Here is an 18,591-nt window from a genome sequence, read left to right as displayed (position 1 = left end):
AACTGTTGTGATATGAGGGAATACAAAGGGAGAAACAATACATGGAATGAGAACCCACATACTTGATAACAAAAGGAGCAATAATTAAATACAATGTCCTGAATGAGAACAGTTGACGCTGGCATCAGGTTTTGATGACTACCATTGGCATTTATCAGGGCTACATTGGCATGAGGAAAATAATTTTTGGAAAGATTCATGAACATGTTTCAGGGGCACTTTCATCATCTTAAGAAAACCTGTACTTTCATAGATGATTTCTGAAAGTATTCTGCAAGTATTACCTGAAAGTATAAATTCACTTCTGTATTACTCTTGAGAAGACACATAAGAGACATGTCCTCTGTATCAAAATACAGACAATTCCTGACTTACAAACCACTACATCCACAAACAATTCACAAATATAGAGAGTGTTACGGCAAATGCTCTGACTTGACTAACTAGGGTTTTCATCCACTCAACTGTTCTTTAAACTATTTTTTTTAAAGATTATTTATTTGAGAGAGAGAAAGAGAGCATGAGCGTGAACAGGGGGAAGGGCAGAGGGAAAAGGAGAGAGAGAATCTCAGGCTGCGCAATGAGTGCAGAGCCCAATGTGGGGTTTGATCTCACCACCCCAAGATCATGACCTGAGCTGAAATCAGAAGTCAGCCACTTAACTGACTGGGTCACCCAGGTGCCCCTAACTATTCTTTAAATTCTACTGTTTTGTCCTGTTAGGATTCAAAGGTACCATGGATTTGTGGTTTGAGCTATTTGTAATATATCAAATACACTACAGATTAAATAATTTGCTTATTTTTTTACAGAGGCCATACAAAAAAATAGCCACCAATTACTCTGAGGCAACGCAACTAACAACAACAATACATTTCTGAAGTCCAACTCATTTGCAATGTGGTGCTGTCTATACAGTTAATGCTTATTACAGTAAGATCAGAGAATTCTAACTCTGAAAAATGACTACACCTCTTTGACATTCAGTTACTATAAGGTATCAAAAAGAGGAGGTAGCGAGAGATATGTCTATAGCAGTTTTACAGGCAAACATATTCCAAGGTAATATATTTCTTCTTCAATTATGTACTATCAATTAAGCATTTCTGTAGCTTTTTTACTCTTTTGCTGCTGACTTTTTAGACTACATTTATGCAAAGACCAATAAAACAGAGTACTTCATTTTCTAATTGTATTTTTATAGTTAGAGGCATTATTCTTTCCTATATATTCATATAATTGCAAATAATAATTTGAATAACATACAAATGAAAATTCTTGGAGCTAGTTAGGGTAGAAACATTAAAAAAATACAAACCTTGTAGGTGTTTAGACTCCATTTTCTAACAAGCTCTAACTTTTCCATTGCAGGATTTTTTATTTCATCTGCGAGAATAACTGGTCCACTTTTGGTCTGTGTTCTCTGGCCACCTGCATGATCATAACAGAAGATAAAACACAAACTAGATAAAGACAAGTAGACGGAAAAAAAAAACCCAAACCATTGATGCTATTCAAATTAAACTACTTATGCATTTAAAAATAAAATGGTTTCCACAAAGTAAAGGACTAGAACTTTCTGGAATAATTGAGGACAATTTCCAAACACTTAAAAAATATTTCTGCCAACTAAACACAAATGCTTTGTGGTTTGTCTATCGTCTTAAAAAAAAAATGCTGCAACCAGCCTTCTTTTCTAAATAAGCTCTTTACTTCTAGAAAACAAAATTCCCACAATTAATCTTATAACCTAATGACCCTAAAAAAATCTGTGTCAGTAAAAATCTGGAAAGGTTACATACTCTTCACAGTGATCTCCTTTCATCATACGATGTAGAACAGAGTAACAACAGAGGTTACTATAATTTTGGAGGATTTAAAAATATAATTCAAATTTCAAATAGTCATTAAAAATATCTTACCACCAGTATGAAAGGCTAGGCTAAAACAAGACCTACATTGTACCTCCTTTTTTTCTCAAGAGACCACCCACCCTCCTGCAAAAAGCCATAATTAATAAAGGCAGTATAGGGCGCTGACAATGTATTGTTCCGACTATTAAGAAATTATGACATAAAAGCAACTCTACCAGTATAGAGTTTCTATAGTAAAATATTTTTCATAGAAGAAATAGTTAAATGCTTATGATACTAATGACTCAGAGTAAAAACTTTGTAATAATTTAAAAAGAACAATGAAATAAGGAGAAGAGTAAAAGTTCTAAAAAATGGTTTTTAAAGCCAGAGCAAAAATTTCTTTTCTCACTTACTCCTACAGTCAGCAGTCAGACCAGCCTTTGCCACAACTTTACCATAACCCAAGATCAAGAACGGTATATAAAATCAAATACATTTAAGATTTACAAAATTCTCAAAGAAACAAAATACAGAATGTTAACATTTCATATGTTAAAAGAAATATGTAGTTCAACTTTTTCCTGTTTTTATAGTCCAGCAATATTAAAGTATAGAGCAAATTCAATGCAAAGAAATGCATTTTCTCCAAGTATTTTTCATTGGGTAAACTGGTAAATTACATATCATTTTGTTGCAATCTGCAAGCTATCTGTAAGCTGTGGTTGAAAATAGGAAGATACAACATTTTCCACTTGACCCATTCCAAATAATGAACAACCCAATTGTTGAAGGCTCCTTTTTTGTTTAACTGAAAACAGAGAGCAGACCTGCAAAGCTGAGAGGATCAAATAAGTAAATCTACATTTTCCAGAGTTAAGAAAGCATGATTTAAAATGAATCCAATTTGGGGCGCCTGGGTGGCTTAGTCATTAAGTGTCTGCCTTCAGCTCAGGTCATGATCCCAGGGTCCTGGGATCGAGCCCCGCATCAGGCTCCCTGCTCCGCGGGAAGCCTGCTTCTCCCTCTCCCACTCCCTCTGCTGTGTTCCCTCTCTCGCTGTGTCTCTATCAAATAAATAAAATCTTTAAAATAAAATAAAATAAAATGAATCCAATTTTACAATGTTTTTTAATCTTAAAGTGAATTAAATTTCAGGTTTAAGATACATAGTTAATAACACTGAAAAGCCAGAAAAATAGGTATGTCTAGAGAGATTATTTCCGTTCTTGTTAAAAAAGAAAGCAGCAGCCACCAAAAAAAGCCAGAATTACACACACCTAAGAATATAAAGCGAGGGATTATGAAACTGAGTGAATTAGTTTAGTTTCAGAAGTAGCAAGAAGGGCTTTATCCAATCAGTGCAGTGAATACCTGCAGGAACAATTAAATCACTTCCTTGTTGAGCCAGTCGACTAGCTGCAACCCTGCTAGGAGACATAACAGATGGCAATGGTGGTGCTTGGGAACCTGGAAAGGGTAGACATTTAACTGTGAAAATCCTTTTCCTCCTCTACATACTACACATTTTGAATATCGGTTTACTGACATTGCTCTTAAAATATTAAAAAGCTAGGATTAAAAATTGGAATTAATATATTTGCTTTCTTGCAGGAATGGACTAAAAATAAATGGATGTGATCGGGGGAGTTCTTGTATAAACTTTTCATGGAACTGTTGAAACCAAACAAAACACATATAAGACGAAACTTGGCAAGATCACGTCTAAACAGGACTCTACCTGGACTCTGCTATTTCCAAATCAATGAACAGAATATGATTAAAGTTCCATAGCCGGACAATTTAAAGCTTAAGTAAATATTTTATAATGTGCTACTCCTACATTCAAAGGAAAGCTCTTTAAATAAACAAGGTATGTAATAATGTACCAAAATTAGAATTCACAAAATGTGAATGAGTCACAGCGTTCACAAGAATTGTAGTCCAAAATTTCACATCATAAATCCAATAGCACGTAGTGTAGATCACTGCTACTCACAGTATGGATGCAAGGGACCTACATCAGGGATTTCACCTGAGAGCTCATTAAAAATCCAAAAACTCAGGCCCTGTCCTAGACCTACTGAACTAGAATCTGCATTTTCACAAGATCCTTAGGTGATTTGTATGTATTCTGAAGTTTGAGAAGTGCTGATGTAAAGTGCTACTCTAATCACAAGAATGGAGCTTTTAAAACATAGCTGGGCCACTCCACAAGATGATCTACTGATCATCAGTGGGTATCTGTCGGTTTTTTTTTTTTTTCAGTTTTACCTTTTTTATTCAATTGTTTTTATTTATTAAACAAAAAAAATCTGTATATATTTCAGGTGTACGGTGTGATGTTCTGATATATGTATTCATTGTGAAATGATTACCACAAACTAATATATCCATCACTTGTTTTGGTTACATTTCTGTGGTTACTTGAGATCTATTCTATTAGCAAATTTCAAGTATACAATACAGTATTATTAACTATAGTCACCATGCTGTACATTAGGCATTTGTGGTTTTTTAAAAGCCACTCAAATTATTCTCAAACTCAACTGGAAGTTTGAGAATCATAGGAAAAAAACATTTTTTGAATGAAACACAACTGAATTTTAAATTCTTAACTCTGCATTTGAAATTCTGGTTCTATTTGCCACACAGTATCAGGAACGTCCTAGCAAATTAATTAATATCTCTGAGCCTTAGTTATCTACAAAATGAGAAAACTGACTATCCAACATTGTTCTAATGTCCGGCATTAAACCAAATAAAACCATGTAACTTCAACTGCTTTCTTTATTTTAAATTCTGAAGTGTGTACATCTTTAAGGGAATGATAATTAAAAGTTGAAAAACTTAATATCCTTTCACATTCAGCTGAGAATATTTTCAAGTCTGTAAGGTACTTTTATTTCAACTACCCTCTCCCAGTTCCCTAGAAATCATATAATGAAACAAATTTGTAATTAAAATGTTCTAATAGAAATCAAGATCAAATTTCCTTACTTAGAGTTAGTAAAAACTGGTTATATCCCAGATATACTAAGTTCTGTTGGAGAAATAGTCACCAGTTTTAATAATATGAAAACCTTAATTTGAACTAGATCTAACATTAAAATCCAAACATGCCATAGACCTAAATAGACTGGCACTACCTTTCAAAAGTGAGAGATATTTATCTCTTTAAATGTGATAAACTGTGAAATTTAAAACTAGAAGGGATGACAGAAATCAACTAAGTCTGACATTAAACTATAGGAGAAATAAACCCCAGAGGGGTTAAAACAGCTTATCAGAGACTCAGCTGCTCTGAATTCACACCCTAAAATTTCCATTATTAAATTCAATACAGAAAACACCAATCCATAAATTACTTAGTGAGTTGGAAGGCATTTTAATAGGTTATCCAATCCAATCACCATTTCAAACAAAGACTATCTCTACTATCCAAGGCACAAGGGTTTCTGTTGTATAAGCAAATGTTAAAAAAAAAAATGACTACTGTAATTCTACTTCTTGATGATCCCAGGAATAGAGCTCTGTTGTTCTGGTTATTACTGTTTATTAATCTTTCATAAGAAATAATCCCATGACACAGGAGATGTGTATAATATATGTAACTAATGATATAGAACCTTCCAAACTAAAATAGCAAATACATGGTGCCCTGGTAACTGGGTACTTCAGCCTTTTCCTTTTCCTTTCATGGGTAATTATCACTTCTTTGTATCTTCAACCCTTTAAACCACTAATTTAGACTAAATTCATTACTAAAATCATTCACTAATATCCAATAAAAAATAATTCTTAAAAATCTAAAATCCTTATTGACTAAATTTTGAGGAATTAGCTCCATTTCACCTCAATAACAGGAATCTAGGAATATGAATATATGTAGGTAATGATCAACACCCCACTAAAACAAAACTCAGGTATCAAGTATACTTCACTCTAATGAGCTTTGATTTATTCATGATTTCCACTATTACTAATTCTGCAATGTATTTGTTAGGTAGATTTCAGTATTTGCTGTTGGTAGGCTAAAGTTATAAGTATAAGTTCTCCTAAATTTGCTCTAGAGATGGAAAAGTAAATGGTTAATACTTTTCTTGAAGCAACTGTTCAAGTAATAACGTCATTATTAAGTTATTATTCAGTCATTTTTCCAGAGAGCTAAAACAGCCCCAACTCCTTTCACATTTTTTTCAGAAGACCAATTTCATACATTTTAATAGTGTTGCTTTTTCTCATGTTCATTCCAGTTTATCTGTAAATACTTTTAAACAAAGACACTTAAAACAACTACAACTTTCTGGAAAAAAAACAAACTACAGCTTTCTAATAAATGCTTAACTAATCTGCATATGGCAGAATGATTCTTTTTAATATACTGATCAACAACATAGCTTATGTTAAAAAAATTATATAAAGACAATTCAAAGAGACATAAATTACTGCCATTATCATGAAACATTTTTTATTCCACTTTGAAGGACTAGGATATATCGATAAGCACGTGAAACTTGTCAGCATTTCCATGCTCACACACAACAGTTTATAATGGTCAGTTGATTTCAGTCACTGTATACTACTATTCTACTTAAGGGGAAAAAGACCGAACCAAATGTCAGTTAAATAATTTCACTGAGAATACTTAAAACATCTTAATAGTAAAAGCATTTTTATATTTCCTATCGACATTTAAATTTGGAAAATGGTGACTGGTCCAAAAATGGTGTCACATTGTGCAAGCCTTTTATCCCTTAAGCACTCACAATTCTAGGCACTCAGTCAACCCTTTCAAAATCAAAGTTATCCCCTAGATAAGATATGCTAGCCAGAATGCTACATAATGACTACTGAGATACTGACACGTATGCTACCTTTCTATGGTTTTATTTTTCTGAACCTAAGGATAAAAAGGGGGGAAAATGATGTCACTAGATAGCCCATTCATTTTATAGCCTAGAACAGAGGTTGTTATTCTGGATTATCCTCAATGCTTATTTGCAGGACCCATTTAGGAAAGAATATATTTCAAAATATAAGTTGTTTTTGAATCAAGTATTGGCTATTAGTATAATAAAAGCTAAGGACTGCAAAGGCACAGAGATTTTTTTTCATTTTATGAAATTATAATGAAGTTTTAAAATATACTTTATCGAACATCAAATATAACTACTATTTTAACTATAGCTAAAGAAAGAAAAAATTCATTTTTTATACCCAAATGTTTACATGGTTTTACTTTCACTCACATGAAAATAAAACACCTGAGAAAGGTTGTTATATGCAAGAATATTAAAAGGATGCAACTTTTTCCTTATATTAAAAATAGACCTATATATGAAATGTGTGCAGAAAAGAGTTAACATAGCAAGTCTGTTTATCCTTAAAGAGTCCAGCTTACATAATTGGCCTTTGGTTGGCATCTGGAAACTTAAATTTTGGGTGTCCATTCCTAGAATGGTAAAACTGGTTCACTATGCCTAAACTGTTTATACAAACAATGTGGTTTATGCTAAACGCCTGTTTTCCTTCTGGGAGTCTGGAATGTTAGTACATGCCAGGCAGAGGGTGCCTATACAAGCAATCTCCAATAAAGGCCCTGGGCACCGAGGCTCTAAAGAGCTTCCTTGGTTCGCAATAGTTCATACATGTTGTCACAGTCTGCTGGGGGAATTAAACATAATTAATAACTGCTGTCTAATGTCCTGTGGGAGAAGACCCTTGTAAGTTATGCCTACTTTTGCCAGACTGCCTCAGGCATCCTTTGCCCTTGCTAATTGTGTTTGGTATACTTTCTCTGTAATAATCATCGTCATGAGTTTGACTATATACTGAGTCCTGTGAGTACTCTCAGCAAATTACTGAATCTGAGGGTGGTCTTGGGAGACCACTTACATGGAATGTATAATAGGAAAAATAAACATTATTTTTCTAATTGTTTTGAAATAGGAAATATGTATTCATATAAAATAATACTGACTTATAGTTACAAATTTTGTGGTTAAAAGCTAAAATAATTTAAATCTGCATTTTTTATATAATTTTTCAGTTTTTACTTTAGTATTTTAAAACCAATTCTTTAATAATCAGTGAAATTATGCATATTGATCTATTTATATAAAGAAGACTACTAAAACAATTCCTAAATTATTTAAATTGAAGAGAAAAAATTATGCTTATAAAATCAGTGTTTTATCACAGAATCAAAAGACTTTATTATGCTTTATTAATAAAGATAGCTTTTGATGCATTTCTCCCATCCTCCACCCAGCCATCTTTAAAAATATGTGGGCTCTTACCTTGAAATGCTCCTGCTTCAATAACCCCCTCTTTGGTATTGTCAAAGCCATGAGATGTAATTTGGGTTTCTGAGAGACCAAGTCCAGCTGGTAATGAACGCTTCAAATCCTTGGCAACATTTGAATAAAAGAGAAAATTTTCATAAAATTTTTCACACCACATGGCAGTTCAGCATAATGGTGTCCTTTTACTCACATTCTAAACTATCTTTTTCTCTACTATGTAGAGAATGCTGTTGTGTCATTCGATAATGATGTATAAGCAGCAGCAAATTCAGCAAGATTTGCTATTAAGAGGTATGGTGTATGTCAAATACAAAATACTTCCATTCTTCTAGAACTAAGCAGCAGGCAGATACTAAAATTCAATTTTCAAATTCCTAAGCTACTGATACATCGGAAAAATCATTTTAAAGAACAGAATTAAGAGAACTAAAAAGTCTATTATGTAAAAACTGATGTCTAATACAATCATGATGAGCCTGGCTAATAGTATAAATGAATCATTCACTTGCAATATTAATTTTCCTTTGGTTTCAAGGTTAGCTAGGTAAGCAAAGCTTCCTGGATTTCAATCAGGGTGAGGTAAAGGAAATTTTCTGCTATTTAAATTTATGTTAAACACTGATAGTAGTCAGCCCAACTGCAAATTAGCTTCTAATTGGAACTTAGCTGTAAAGAATGTAATATTCCACATTCCGTCTTATAGTTTAAAAAAAAAAGAAAGAAAGCTAAGAAACACAGATTTCCAAAAGTCCTTTCTTTCCTCTGGCTTGGATATGAGGAATTACCCAATTTTCATAATCAGAGTCTATGAATGGATTCCACTGGTTTCACACAATAATGACAAATGATGCACTAAAACAAAAATATGTCTTTGAAATCCTTTCTTAATATGGTATCACATCACATATAATGTACAGTTACAATTTGAAAACTCAGGACTAACATTTTAAATTTTCTAATTGGCAAAGTTTAAATTTTTTTAAAAAGATTTTAGAAAAAGAGGAAAGGGGGGGGAGGGGCAGAGGGAGAAGGAGAAAGAGAATCTTAAGCAGACTCTTGTGGAGCCTGACACAGGGCCTGATCTCACAACCCTGAGATCACGACCTGAACTGAAAACAAGAGTCGGACACTTAACTCACCGAGCCACCCAGGCTCCCTAGCAAAGTCTACATTTAACAGATAAATAACTGGCAAATGTTGAGACGGGTTTTTCTTGAGAAGCTCATTAATTTTGCTTAGGCAATTATTCGATTGGTATGGTGGACCCTAATGAATTAGTAACTGATGAAGTCAATTCTCATCAAACAGCATTTGACTTAACAAATTTATCATTTATCAAACAGTATTTGACACAGGTAACTGTTCCCTCCTTGTTGTACTTTCAACCCCCCCAGCTAACTTCAGACACTCTTGACTTTCCTCTTACATCATCTGTTATGTTCTACTGTCTCCTTTCCTCATTCCTCCTCATTTCCCCAACCTCCAAATTCTGGAGTGGCCCAGGGTTCAGTCAGAGGACTTTTTCTCCTATAGCCACTTCTTTGGTGATCTAATTGATTCTTCTGGTTTTAAAAACCATCTATACGTTGACAACTTCCAAATTTAGGTGTCTTACCTGGGCCTCCCTCTTTAACTCCAATATATCTGATTACATACTTGTTATTTCGACTTGGATATTAAATATGCATCTCAAACTTAATGTGTCAAAAACTGATTCCACAGTAAATCCCCAACCCCCAACAGACAAAACAAAATAATACCACCTATATTTTCACTCCTTTCAGTTAACAGCATCTCTATTACCAAAATCTTAGCCCAAATCTTAGGAATTATGTTTGATTCTCTCTTATGTCCACATCCAAACCATTATCAGATTCTATCAGATTTACTCTCAAAATATATCCAGGATCAAACCAATTCTCACCACTTCCACTGCTACCACTCTGGTCTAATAAGCTAGCATCATATTTCAACTGGATTACTCCAAGAACCTTTTAATTGGTCTCCCTGCTTCTATCCAAGACAAACACCTCTAAATCCACACATCAACCAAAATTATCCTGCATGTAAAAACTCTCCAACAGCCTCCCATCTCACTTGAAGAAAACCCAGACTGTAAAATGTTCTCAAGGCACTACATGATTTGACTTCATCTCCTACCAGCCTCAGGCTTACAGCCACACAGCTACTTCAAAAACAAGAATCTTTGTTGAAGAGCCTTGTATTTCCTGCCCTCCCCCCCCCCCCCCCGCAAAGCTTTCCTACCAGACATCTACAGGGCTTGCTCCTTTAGTCAGAGAGGCTAATGGCAACTCTCAGGGAACCTGGGTGGCTCAGTCAGTTAAGCGTCCAACTCTTGGTTTCAGCTCAGGTTGCGATCTCAGGGTCATGGGATTGAGCCCTGCATCGGGCTCCGTGCTCAGCAGAGAGTCTGCTTGAAATTCTCTCCGTCTGCCCACCCCAACTCTAAAATAAATAAATTTTTAAAAAATAAAATAGTAAAAAACTAAACTAAATTAAAATAGGAACTCTCACAACGTCACACTGGAAGTCCCTATTCTGCTTACTGTTTTACTCTTCTCATAGCAGGTATCACTCAGTATTTGTGTTTATTTTTATCTCTTCTCTCTATATACTGTAAGTTTCATGAAAGCAGGGATATTGCCCATTTTGTTTACTGCTATATATTTAGCACCTGAAATAGTGCCTGAGATATAGATGTTCACTAAATATTCGTCGAATGAATAAATGAATTTGTTGAAAGGACTTGTGATTCAACACCATATAGATTAACTTGGTTTATTTTTAAATTTAATGAGTTTTTGCTGACTCCTGCTGTATCCTAGACTTTCTAGGCGAAGAAAAAGGTAAGGTATAGTCCTTGCCTCACTGGAGAGGCAAGATATACAAATATTAATGTAAAAGTTGAACTTGTTGCCAAAGTAAAGACAATAGGTATCAGAGGAATTCAGAATAGGGACTAAATCTATGAGAACCCAATAGGAAAAGTGAAAGTACTGCTTGAGCTCTGAAACTTAAAGGATTTATTTATTCATTGTCCCAACATTTAATGAACACCAATGACAGCTACTGCTCTAGCTACAGAGAGCAGTGTAGGAACTAGTCTCTGCCCCAATCAGACTCACATGGGGGGAGGAAGGTGAAGGAGCCTGATAGTAAACAAATAAATGTATGTCAGTAATAAGTGCTGTAAGTAACAAATAGTAAGTAAATTTTTTTTTTTTTTTTTTTAAGGCAGGGTAAGAGAGATACAGAGTGACAGGCAACCAGTGCTACTTTGGGTGGGCAGATTCCTGGAAGCAGTGTGAGGAAGTGAGCCATGTGAGCTTTATGACACAATTCCCTTATCAGATGTATGATCTGCAAATATTTTTTCCCATTCTGTGAGCTGCCTTTTAACTTTCTTCATGGTGTTCTTTGAAGCATACAAGTTTTAAATTTTGATTAAGTCCAATTTATCTATCTTTTGTTGCTTATGCTTTTGGTGTTGTATCTAAGACACGAAAGTGCTTAATCCAAAGTCATGAAGATTTATACCTGTTTTTTGTTCTAAGAATTTTATATTTGTAGCTCTTATATTTAAATCTTTGATTCATTTTGAGTTAATTTTTTTAAAGATTTTATTTTTAAGCTACCTCTACACCCAACGTGAGGTTCAAACTCACAACCCCAAGATCAAGAGTTGCATGATCCACTGATTGAGACAGCCAGGCGACCCTTGAGTTAATTTTTTAGTACGGTGTGAGGTCTGCATCCAACTTCATTATTTGCATATGGATATCCAGTTGTCCCAGCACCATTTCTTAAAGACTATCCTTTCCTTATTGAAAACTCCTGCCGCCCTTGGTGAAATTCAACTGACCACAAATGTAAGGGTCTACTTCTGTACTCTCAATTCTGCTCCACTGGCCTATGCCCTCCTTATGTGAGTACCATACTGTTTGATTACTGCAGCTTTGTAGTAAGTTTTAAAATCGGTGAGCCCTATAACTGTTCATCTTTTTAAAGACTTTTTTGGCTAGGATCTCGATTTTACATTTGACCAATCTGTCGATTTCTACAAAAAAACAGGATTTGATAGAAATTATGTTGAATATGATTAATTTGGGGAGCACTGCCACTTTAATGAATTAAGTCTTCTGATCCATAAACATGTGATGTCCTTCCACTTAACTTAGATCTTTAACTTTTTTCAACAATGTTCTATAGCTTTCAGTGTACAAGTCTTGCACATATTCCTGAGTACTGAAATTTTTAAAATTTTGTTTTTGCATTATTTATTCCTTAAAAATAAATTGGGCTTTGCAATAATGCTCTTATACCTCACAACTTTGCTGAACTTATCAGTTCTAATAATTTGAAATTGTGTGTGTGTGTGTGTGTGTGTGTGTGTGTGTATTCCTTAGGAGTTTCTATATACAAGACCACATTGCAAATAGAAATAGTTTTATCTCTTCCTTTCCAATCTTGATGCCTTTCATTTGTATTGTTGTTCTTTATATCTTATACATTTTGTGCCAACATTCTTTTACATCTAATATTTAATAAAAACATGAAAAAAGTAGTAAAACCTATGCATACTCAGCATCCAGAATTTTTCATTAGCAAAACCAAAAGAAACTGCTATATAAACCAATGGAGGTGACAGGTCTACCCCAAAACAGAAAACGAATTAACATTAGTTTTACCAGGGACATCTCTTTGAATTGGCCTTAAAAAAGTTACCTATTCCAATATGTTATCCAAGCAAAGCTCTAACAATTTAATTTTAAAAGTCTTATTGCTAATCATTATGGGGACAAACAAAAAAAATAAACACAAAACAGCACAGAAACACAATATTAATACAAGTAAGCTGCAAAGATTTATGCTTGCTTTCTTCATCCCAATTAGAATTCCCCACGGACTTATCTTTTGAATTTTTACGGCATATTTTAAAGATGTTTATCAATAGCAAAGATTTTTTTTAAATTTTTTATTGTTATGTTAATCATCATACATCATTAGTTCTTGATGTAGTGTTCCATGATTCATTGTTTGCACATAACACCCAGTGCTCCACGCAGAATGTGTCCTCTTTAATAGCCATCACCAGACTAACCCATCTCCCTCTCCCCTCTAGAACCCTCAGTTTGTTTTTCAGAGTCCATCGTCTCTCATGGTTCGTCTCCCCCTCCAACTTACTCCCCTTCATTCTTCCCCTCCTGCTATCTTCTTCTTTTTCTTTTTTCTTAACATATGTTGCATTATTTGTTTCAGAAGTACAGATCTGTGATTCAACAGTCTTGCACAATTCACAGCACTCACCATAGCACATACCCTCCCCAATGTCTATCACCCTGCCACCCCATCCCTCCCACCCCCCACCACTCCAGGAACCCTCGGTTTGATTCCTGAGATTAAGAATTTCTCATATCAGTGAGGTCATATGATACATGTCTTTCTCTGACTGACTTATTTCACTCAGCATAACACCCTCCAGTTCCATCCATGTCATTGCAAATGGCAAGATCTCATTCCTTTTGATGGCTGCATAATATTCCATTGTTTATATATACCACCTCTTCTTTATCCATTCATCTGTCGATGGACATCTTGGCTCTTTCCACAGTTTCGCTATTGTGGACATTGCTGCTATAAACATTGGGGTGCACGTACCCCTTTGGATCCCTACATTTGTATCTTTGTGGTAAATACCCAGTAGTGCAACTGCTGAATCGTAGGGTAGCTCTATTTTCAACTGTTTGAGGAACTTCCATACTGTTTTCCAGAGTGGTTGCACCAGCTTGCATTCCCACCAACAGTGTAGGAGGGTTCCCCTTTCTCCACATCCCCGCCAACATCTGTCGTTTCCTGACTTATTAATTTTAGCCATTCTGACTGGTGTGAGGTGGTATCTCATTGAGGTTTTGAATTGGATTTCCCTGATGCCGAGCGATGTAGAGCACTTTTTCATGTGTCTGTTGGCCATTTGGATGTCTTCTTTGGAAAAATGTCTGTTCATGTCTTCTGCCCATTTCTTGACTGGATTCTTTGTTCTTTGGGTGTTGAGTTTGAAAAGTTCTTTATAGATTTTGGATACTAGCCCTTTATCTGATAGGTCATTTGAAAATATTTTCTCCCATTCTGTTGGTTGTCTTTTGGTTTTGTGGACTGCTTCCTTTGCTGTGCAAAAGCTTTTTATCTTGATGAAATCCCAATAGTTAATTTTTGCCCTTGCTTCCCTTGCCTTTGGCGATGTCTAGGAAGAAGTTGCTGCGGCTGAGGTCGAAGAGGTTGCTGCCTGTGTTCTCCTTTAGGATTTTGATGGACTCCTGTCTCACGTTTAGGTCTTTCAACCATTTGGAGTCTATTTTTGTGTGTGGTGTAAGGAAATGGTCCAGTTTCATTCTTCTGCATGTGGCTGTCCAATTTTCCCAACACCATTTGTTGAAGAGACTGTCTTTTTGCCATTGGACATTCTTTCCTGCTTTGTCAAAGATGAGTTGACCATAGAGTTGAGGGTCCATTTCTGGGCTCTCGATTCTGTTCCACTGATCTATGTGTCTGTTTTTCTGACAGTACCATACTGTCTTGATGATGACAGCTTTGTAATAGAGCTGGAAGTCCGGAATTGTGATGCCGCCAGCTTTGCTTTTCTTTTTCAACATTCCTCTGGCTATTCGGGGTCTATTCTGGTTCCATATAAATTTTAGGATTATTTGTTCCCTTTCTTTGAAAAAAGTGGATGGTATTTTGATGGGGATTGCACTGAATGTGTAGATTGCTCTAGGTAGCATTGACATCTTCACAATGTTTCTTCTTCCAATCCATGAGCATGGAACGTTTTTCCATTTCTTTGTGTCTTCCTCAATTTCTTTCATGAGTATTTTATAGTTTTCTGAGTACAGATCCTTTGCCTCTTTGGTTAAATTTATTCCTAGGTATCTTATGGTTTTGGGTGCAATTATAAATGGGGTCGACGCCTTGATTTCTCTCTCTTCTGTCTTGTTGTTGGTGTATAGGAATGCCACTGATTTCTGTGCATTGATTTTATAGCCTGCTACTTGACTGAATTCCTGTATGAGTTCTAGCAGTTTTGGGGTGGAGTCTTTTGGGTTTTCCACATACAGTATCATATCATCTGCAAAGAGTGAGAGTTTGACTTCCTCTTTGCCGATCTGGATGCCTTTGATTTCTTTTTTTTGTCTGATTGCTGTGGCTAGGACTTCTAATACTGTGTTGAATAGCAGTGGTGATAGTGGACATCCCTGCCGCATTCCTGACCTTAGGGGAAAAGCTCTGAGCTTTTCCCCATTGAGAATGATATTCGCTGTAGGTTTTTCATAGATGGCTTTTATGATGTTGAGGTATGTACCCTCTATCCCTATACTCTGAAGAGTTTCGATCAAGAAAGGTTGCTGTACTTTGTCAAATGCTTTTTCTGCATCTATTGAGAGGATCACATGATTCTTGTTCTTTCTTTTGTTAATGTATTGTATCACGTTGATTGATTTGCGGATGTTGAACCAGCCTTGCAGCCCAGGGATAATCCCACTTGGTCATGGTGAATAACCCTTTTAATGTACTGTTGGATCCTACTGGCTCGTATTTTGGTGAGAATTTTTGCATCCATGTTCATCAAGAATATTGGTCTGTAATTCTCCTTTTTGATGGGGTCTTTGTGTGGTTTTGGGATCAAGGTAATGGTGGTCTCATAAAATGAGTCTGGAAGTTTTCCTTCCATTTCTATTTTTTGGAACAGTTTCAGGAGAATAGGTATTAATTCTTCTTTAAATGTCTGGTAGAATTCCCCTGGGAAGCCATCTAGCCCTGGGCTTTTGTTTTTTGGGAGATTTTTGATGACTGCTTCAATTTCCTTAGTGGTTATAGGTCTGTTCAGGTTTTCTATTTCTTCCTGGTTCAATTTTGGTAGCTGATACATCTCTAGGAATGCACCCATTTCTTCCAGGTTATCTAATTTGCTAGCATATAGTTGCTCATAATATGTTCTTATAATCATTTGTATTTCTTTGGTGTTGGTTGTGATCTCTCCTCTTTCATTCATGATTTTGTTGATTTGGGTCATTTCTCTTTTCTTTTTGATAAGTCTGGCCAGGGGTTTATCAATCTTGTTAATTCTTTCAAAGAACCAGCTTCTAGTTTCGTTGATCTGTTCTACTGTTCTTTTGGTTTCTATTTCATTGGTTTCTGCTCTGATCTTTATTACTTTTCTTCTCCTGCTGGGTTTCGGCTTTACTTGCTGTTCTTTCTCCAGCTCCTTTAGGTGTAGGGTTAGGTTGTGTATTTGAGACCTTTCTTGTTTCTTGAGAAAGGCTTGTATTGCTATAGACTTTCCTCTCAGGACTGCCTTTGCTGTATCCCAAAGATTCTGAACAGTTGTGTTTTCATTTTCATTGGTTTCCATGAATTTTTTTAATTCTTCTTTAACTTCCTGGTTGACCCATCCATTCTTTAGTAGGATGCTCTTTAGCCTCCATGTATTTGAGTTCTTTCCAACTTTCCTCTTGTGATTGAGTTCTAGTTTCAAAGCATTGTGGTCTGAAAATATGCAGGGAATAATCCCAATCTTTTGGTACCGCTTGAGACCTGATTTGTGACCTAGGATGTGATCTATTCTGGAGAATGTTCCATGGGCACTAGAGAAGAATGTGTATTCTGTTGCTTTGGGATGGAATGTTCTGAATATGTCTGTGAAGTCCATTTGGTCCAGTGTGTCATTTAAAGTCTTTATTTCCTTGTTGATCTTTTGCTTAGATGATCTGTTTATTTCAGTCAGGGGGGTGTTAAAGTCCCCCACTATTACTGTATTGTTGTCAATGTGTTTCTTTGCTTTTGTTATTAAATGCCTTATATAATTGGCTGCTCCCATGTTCGGGGCATAGATATTTACAATTGTTAGATCTTCTTGTTGGATAGACCCTTTAAGTAGGATATAGTGTCCTTCCTCATCTCTTATTACAGTCTTTGCTTTAAAATCTAATTTGTCTGATATAAGAATTGCCACCCCAGCTTTCTTTTGGTGTCCATTAGCATGGTAAATGGTTTTCCACCCCCTCACTTTCAATCTGGGGGTGTCTTTCGGTCTAAAATGAGTCTCTTGTAGACAGCATATTGATGGGTCTTGTTTTTTAATCCAATCTGATAGCCTGTGTCTTTTGATTGGGGCATTTAGCCCATTTACATTCAGGGTAACTACTGAGAGGTATGAATTTAGTGCCATTGTATTGCCTGTAAAGTGACTGTTACTGTATGTTGTCTCTGTTCCTTTCTGATCTATGCTGCTTTTAGGCTCTCTCTTTGCTTAGAGGACCCCTTTCAATATTTCTTGGAGGGCTGGTTTCGTGTTTGCAAATTCCTTTCGTTTTTGTTTGTCCTGGAAGCTTTTTATCTCTCCTTCAATTTTCAATGAGAGCCTAGCTATAGTATTCTTGGCTGCATATTTTTCTCGTTTAGTGCTCTGAAGATACCATGCCAGTCCTTTCTGGCCTGCCAGGTCTCTGTGGATAGGTCTGTGGCCAATCTAATATTTCTACCATTGTAGGTTACATATCTCTTCTTCCGAGCTGCTTTCAGAATTTTCTCTTTGTCTCTGAGATGCGTAAGTTTTACTATTAGATGTTGGGGTGTTGACCTATTTTTATTGATTTTGAGAGGGGTTCTCTGTGCCTCCTGGATTTTGATGCCTGTTTCCTTCGTCACATTAGGGAAGTTCTCTGCTATTATTTGCTCCAATATACCTTCTGCCCCTCTCTCTCTTTCTTCTTCTTCTGGGATCCCAATTATTCTAACGTTGTTTTGTCTTATCGTATCGCTTATCTCTCGAATTCTGCCCTCGTGATCCAGTAGTTGTTTCTCTCTTTCTCAGCCTCTTTATTTTCCATCATTTGGTCTTCTATATCGCTGATTCTCTCTTCTGCCTCATTCATCCTGGCAGTTGGTGGTCCCATTTTTGATTGCACCTCATTAATAGCCTTTTTGATTTCAACTTGGTTAGATTTTAGTTCTTTTATTTCTCCAGAAAGGGTTTCTCTAATAACTTCCACGCTTTTTTCAAGCCCAGCTAATATCTTTAAAGTCATGATTCTGAACTCTAGGTCCGACATCGTACTAATGTCCGTATCGAGTAGGTCCCTGGCTGACGGTACTATCTCTTGTTCTTTTTGCTGAGGTGATTTTTTTCGTCTTGTCATTTTGTCCAGAGGAGAATAGATGAATGAGAGAACAAAATGCTAACAGGTTAACAACGTCCCCAGCAAATATACTCTATACAAATCAGAAAAGACCTAAACCAGAGGAAAAGAAAGGGAAAGAAAGAAAAAGAAAGAGAAAAAAAAAGAAAAGAAAACAAAAAGAAAAAGATAAAGATAAATACAAAAACAGAACAATACCAAAAAAAACAAATATGA

At 35.7% G+C, this 18,591-nt stretch overlaps 1 protein-coding gene across 10 annotated transcripts in view; it reads right to left on the bottom strand.

The window, feature by feature from the left end:
- ARFIP1 (ADP ribosylation factor interacting protein 1) overlaps positions 1 to 18,591 on the bottom strand; it is a 130,845-nt gene that overhangs the window by 54,587 nt on the left and 57,667 nt on the right. For 8 of the 10 annotated variants that reach the window (XM_027598616.1, XM_027598618.1, XM_027598615.1 and 5 more), the window contains 3 exons: positions 8,156 to 8,264; positions 3,228 to 3,323; positions 1,319 to 1,431 (listed from right to left, as the gene is read on the bottom strand). In XM_027598616.1, coding sequence (XP_027454417.1) covers positions 1,319 to 1,431; positions 3,228 to 3,323; positions 8,156 to 8,264 — 318 coding nt within the window. The remainder of the gene's footprint in view (positions 1 to 1,318; positions 1,432 to 3,227; positions 3,324 to 8,155; positions 8,265 to 18,591) is intronic. The other 2 variants (XM_027598623.1, XM_027598622.2) reach the window with 1 other exon arrangement.

This window comes from Zalophus californianus, chromosome 2, assembly GCF_009762305.2.
Source record: "Zalophus californianus isolate mZalCal1 chromosome 2, mZalCal1.pri.v2, whole genome shotgun sequence".
NCBI lineage: Eukaryota > Metazoa > Chordata > Mammalia > Carnivora > Otariidae > Zalophus > Zalophus californianus.
The sequence above is the reverse complement of the archived record's forward strand: the minus strand, read 5'-3'. Positions and strand labels throughout refer to the sequence as shown.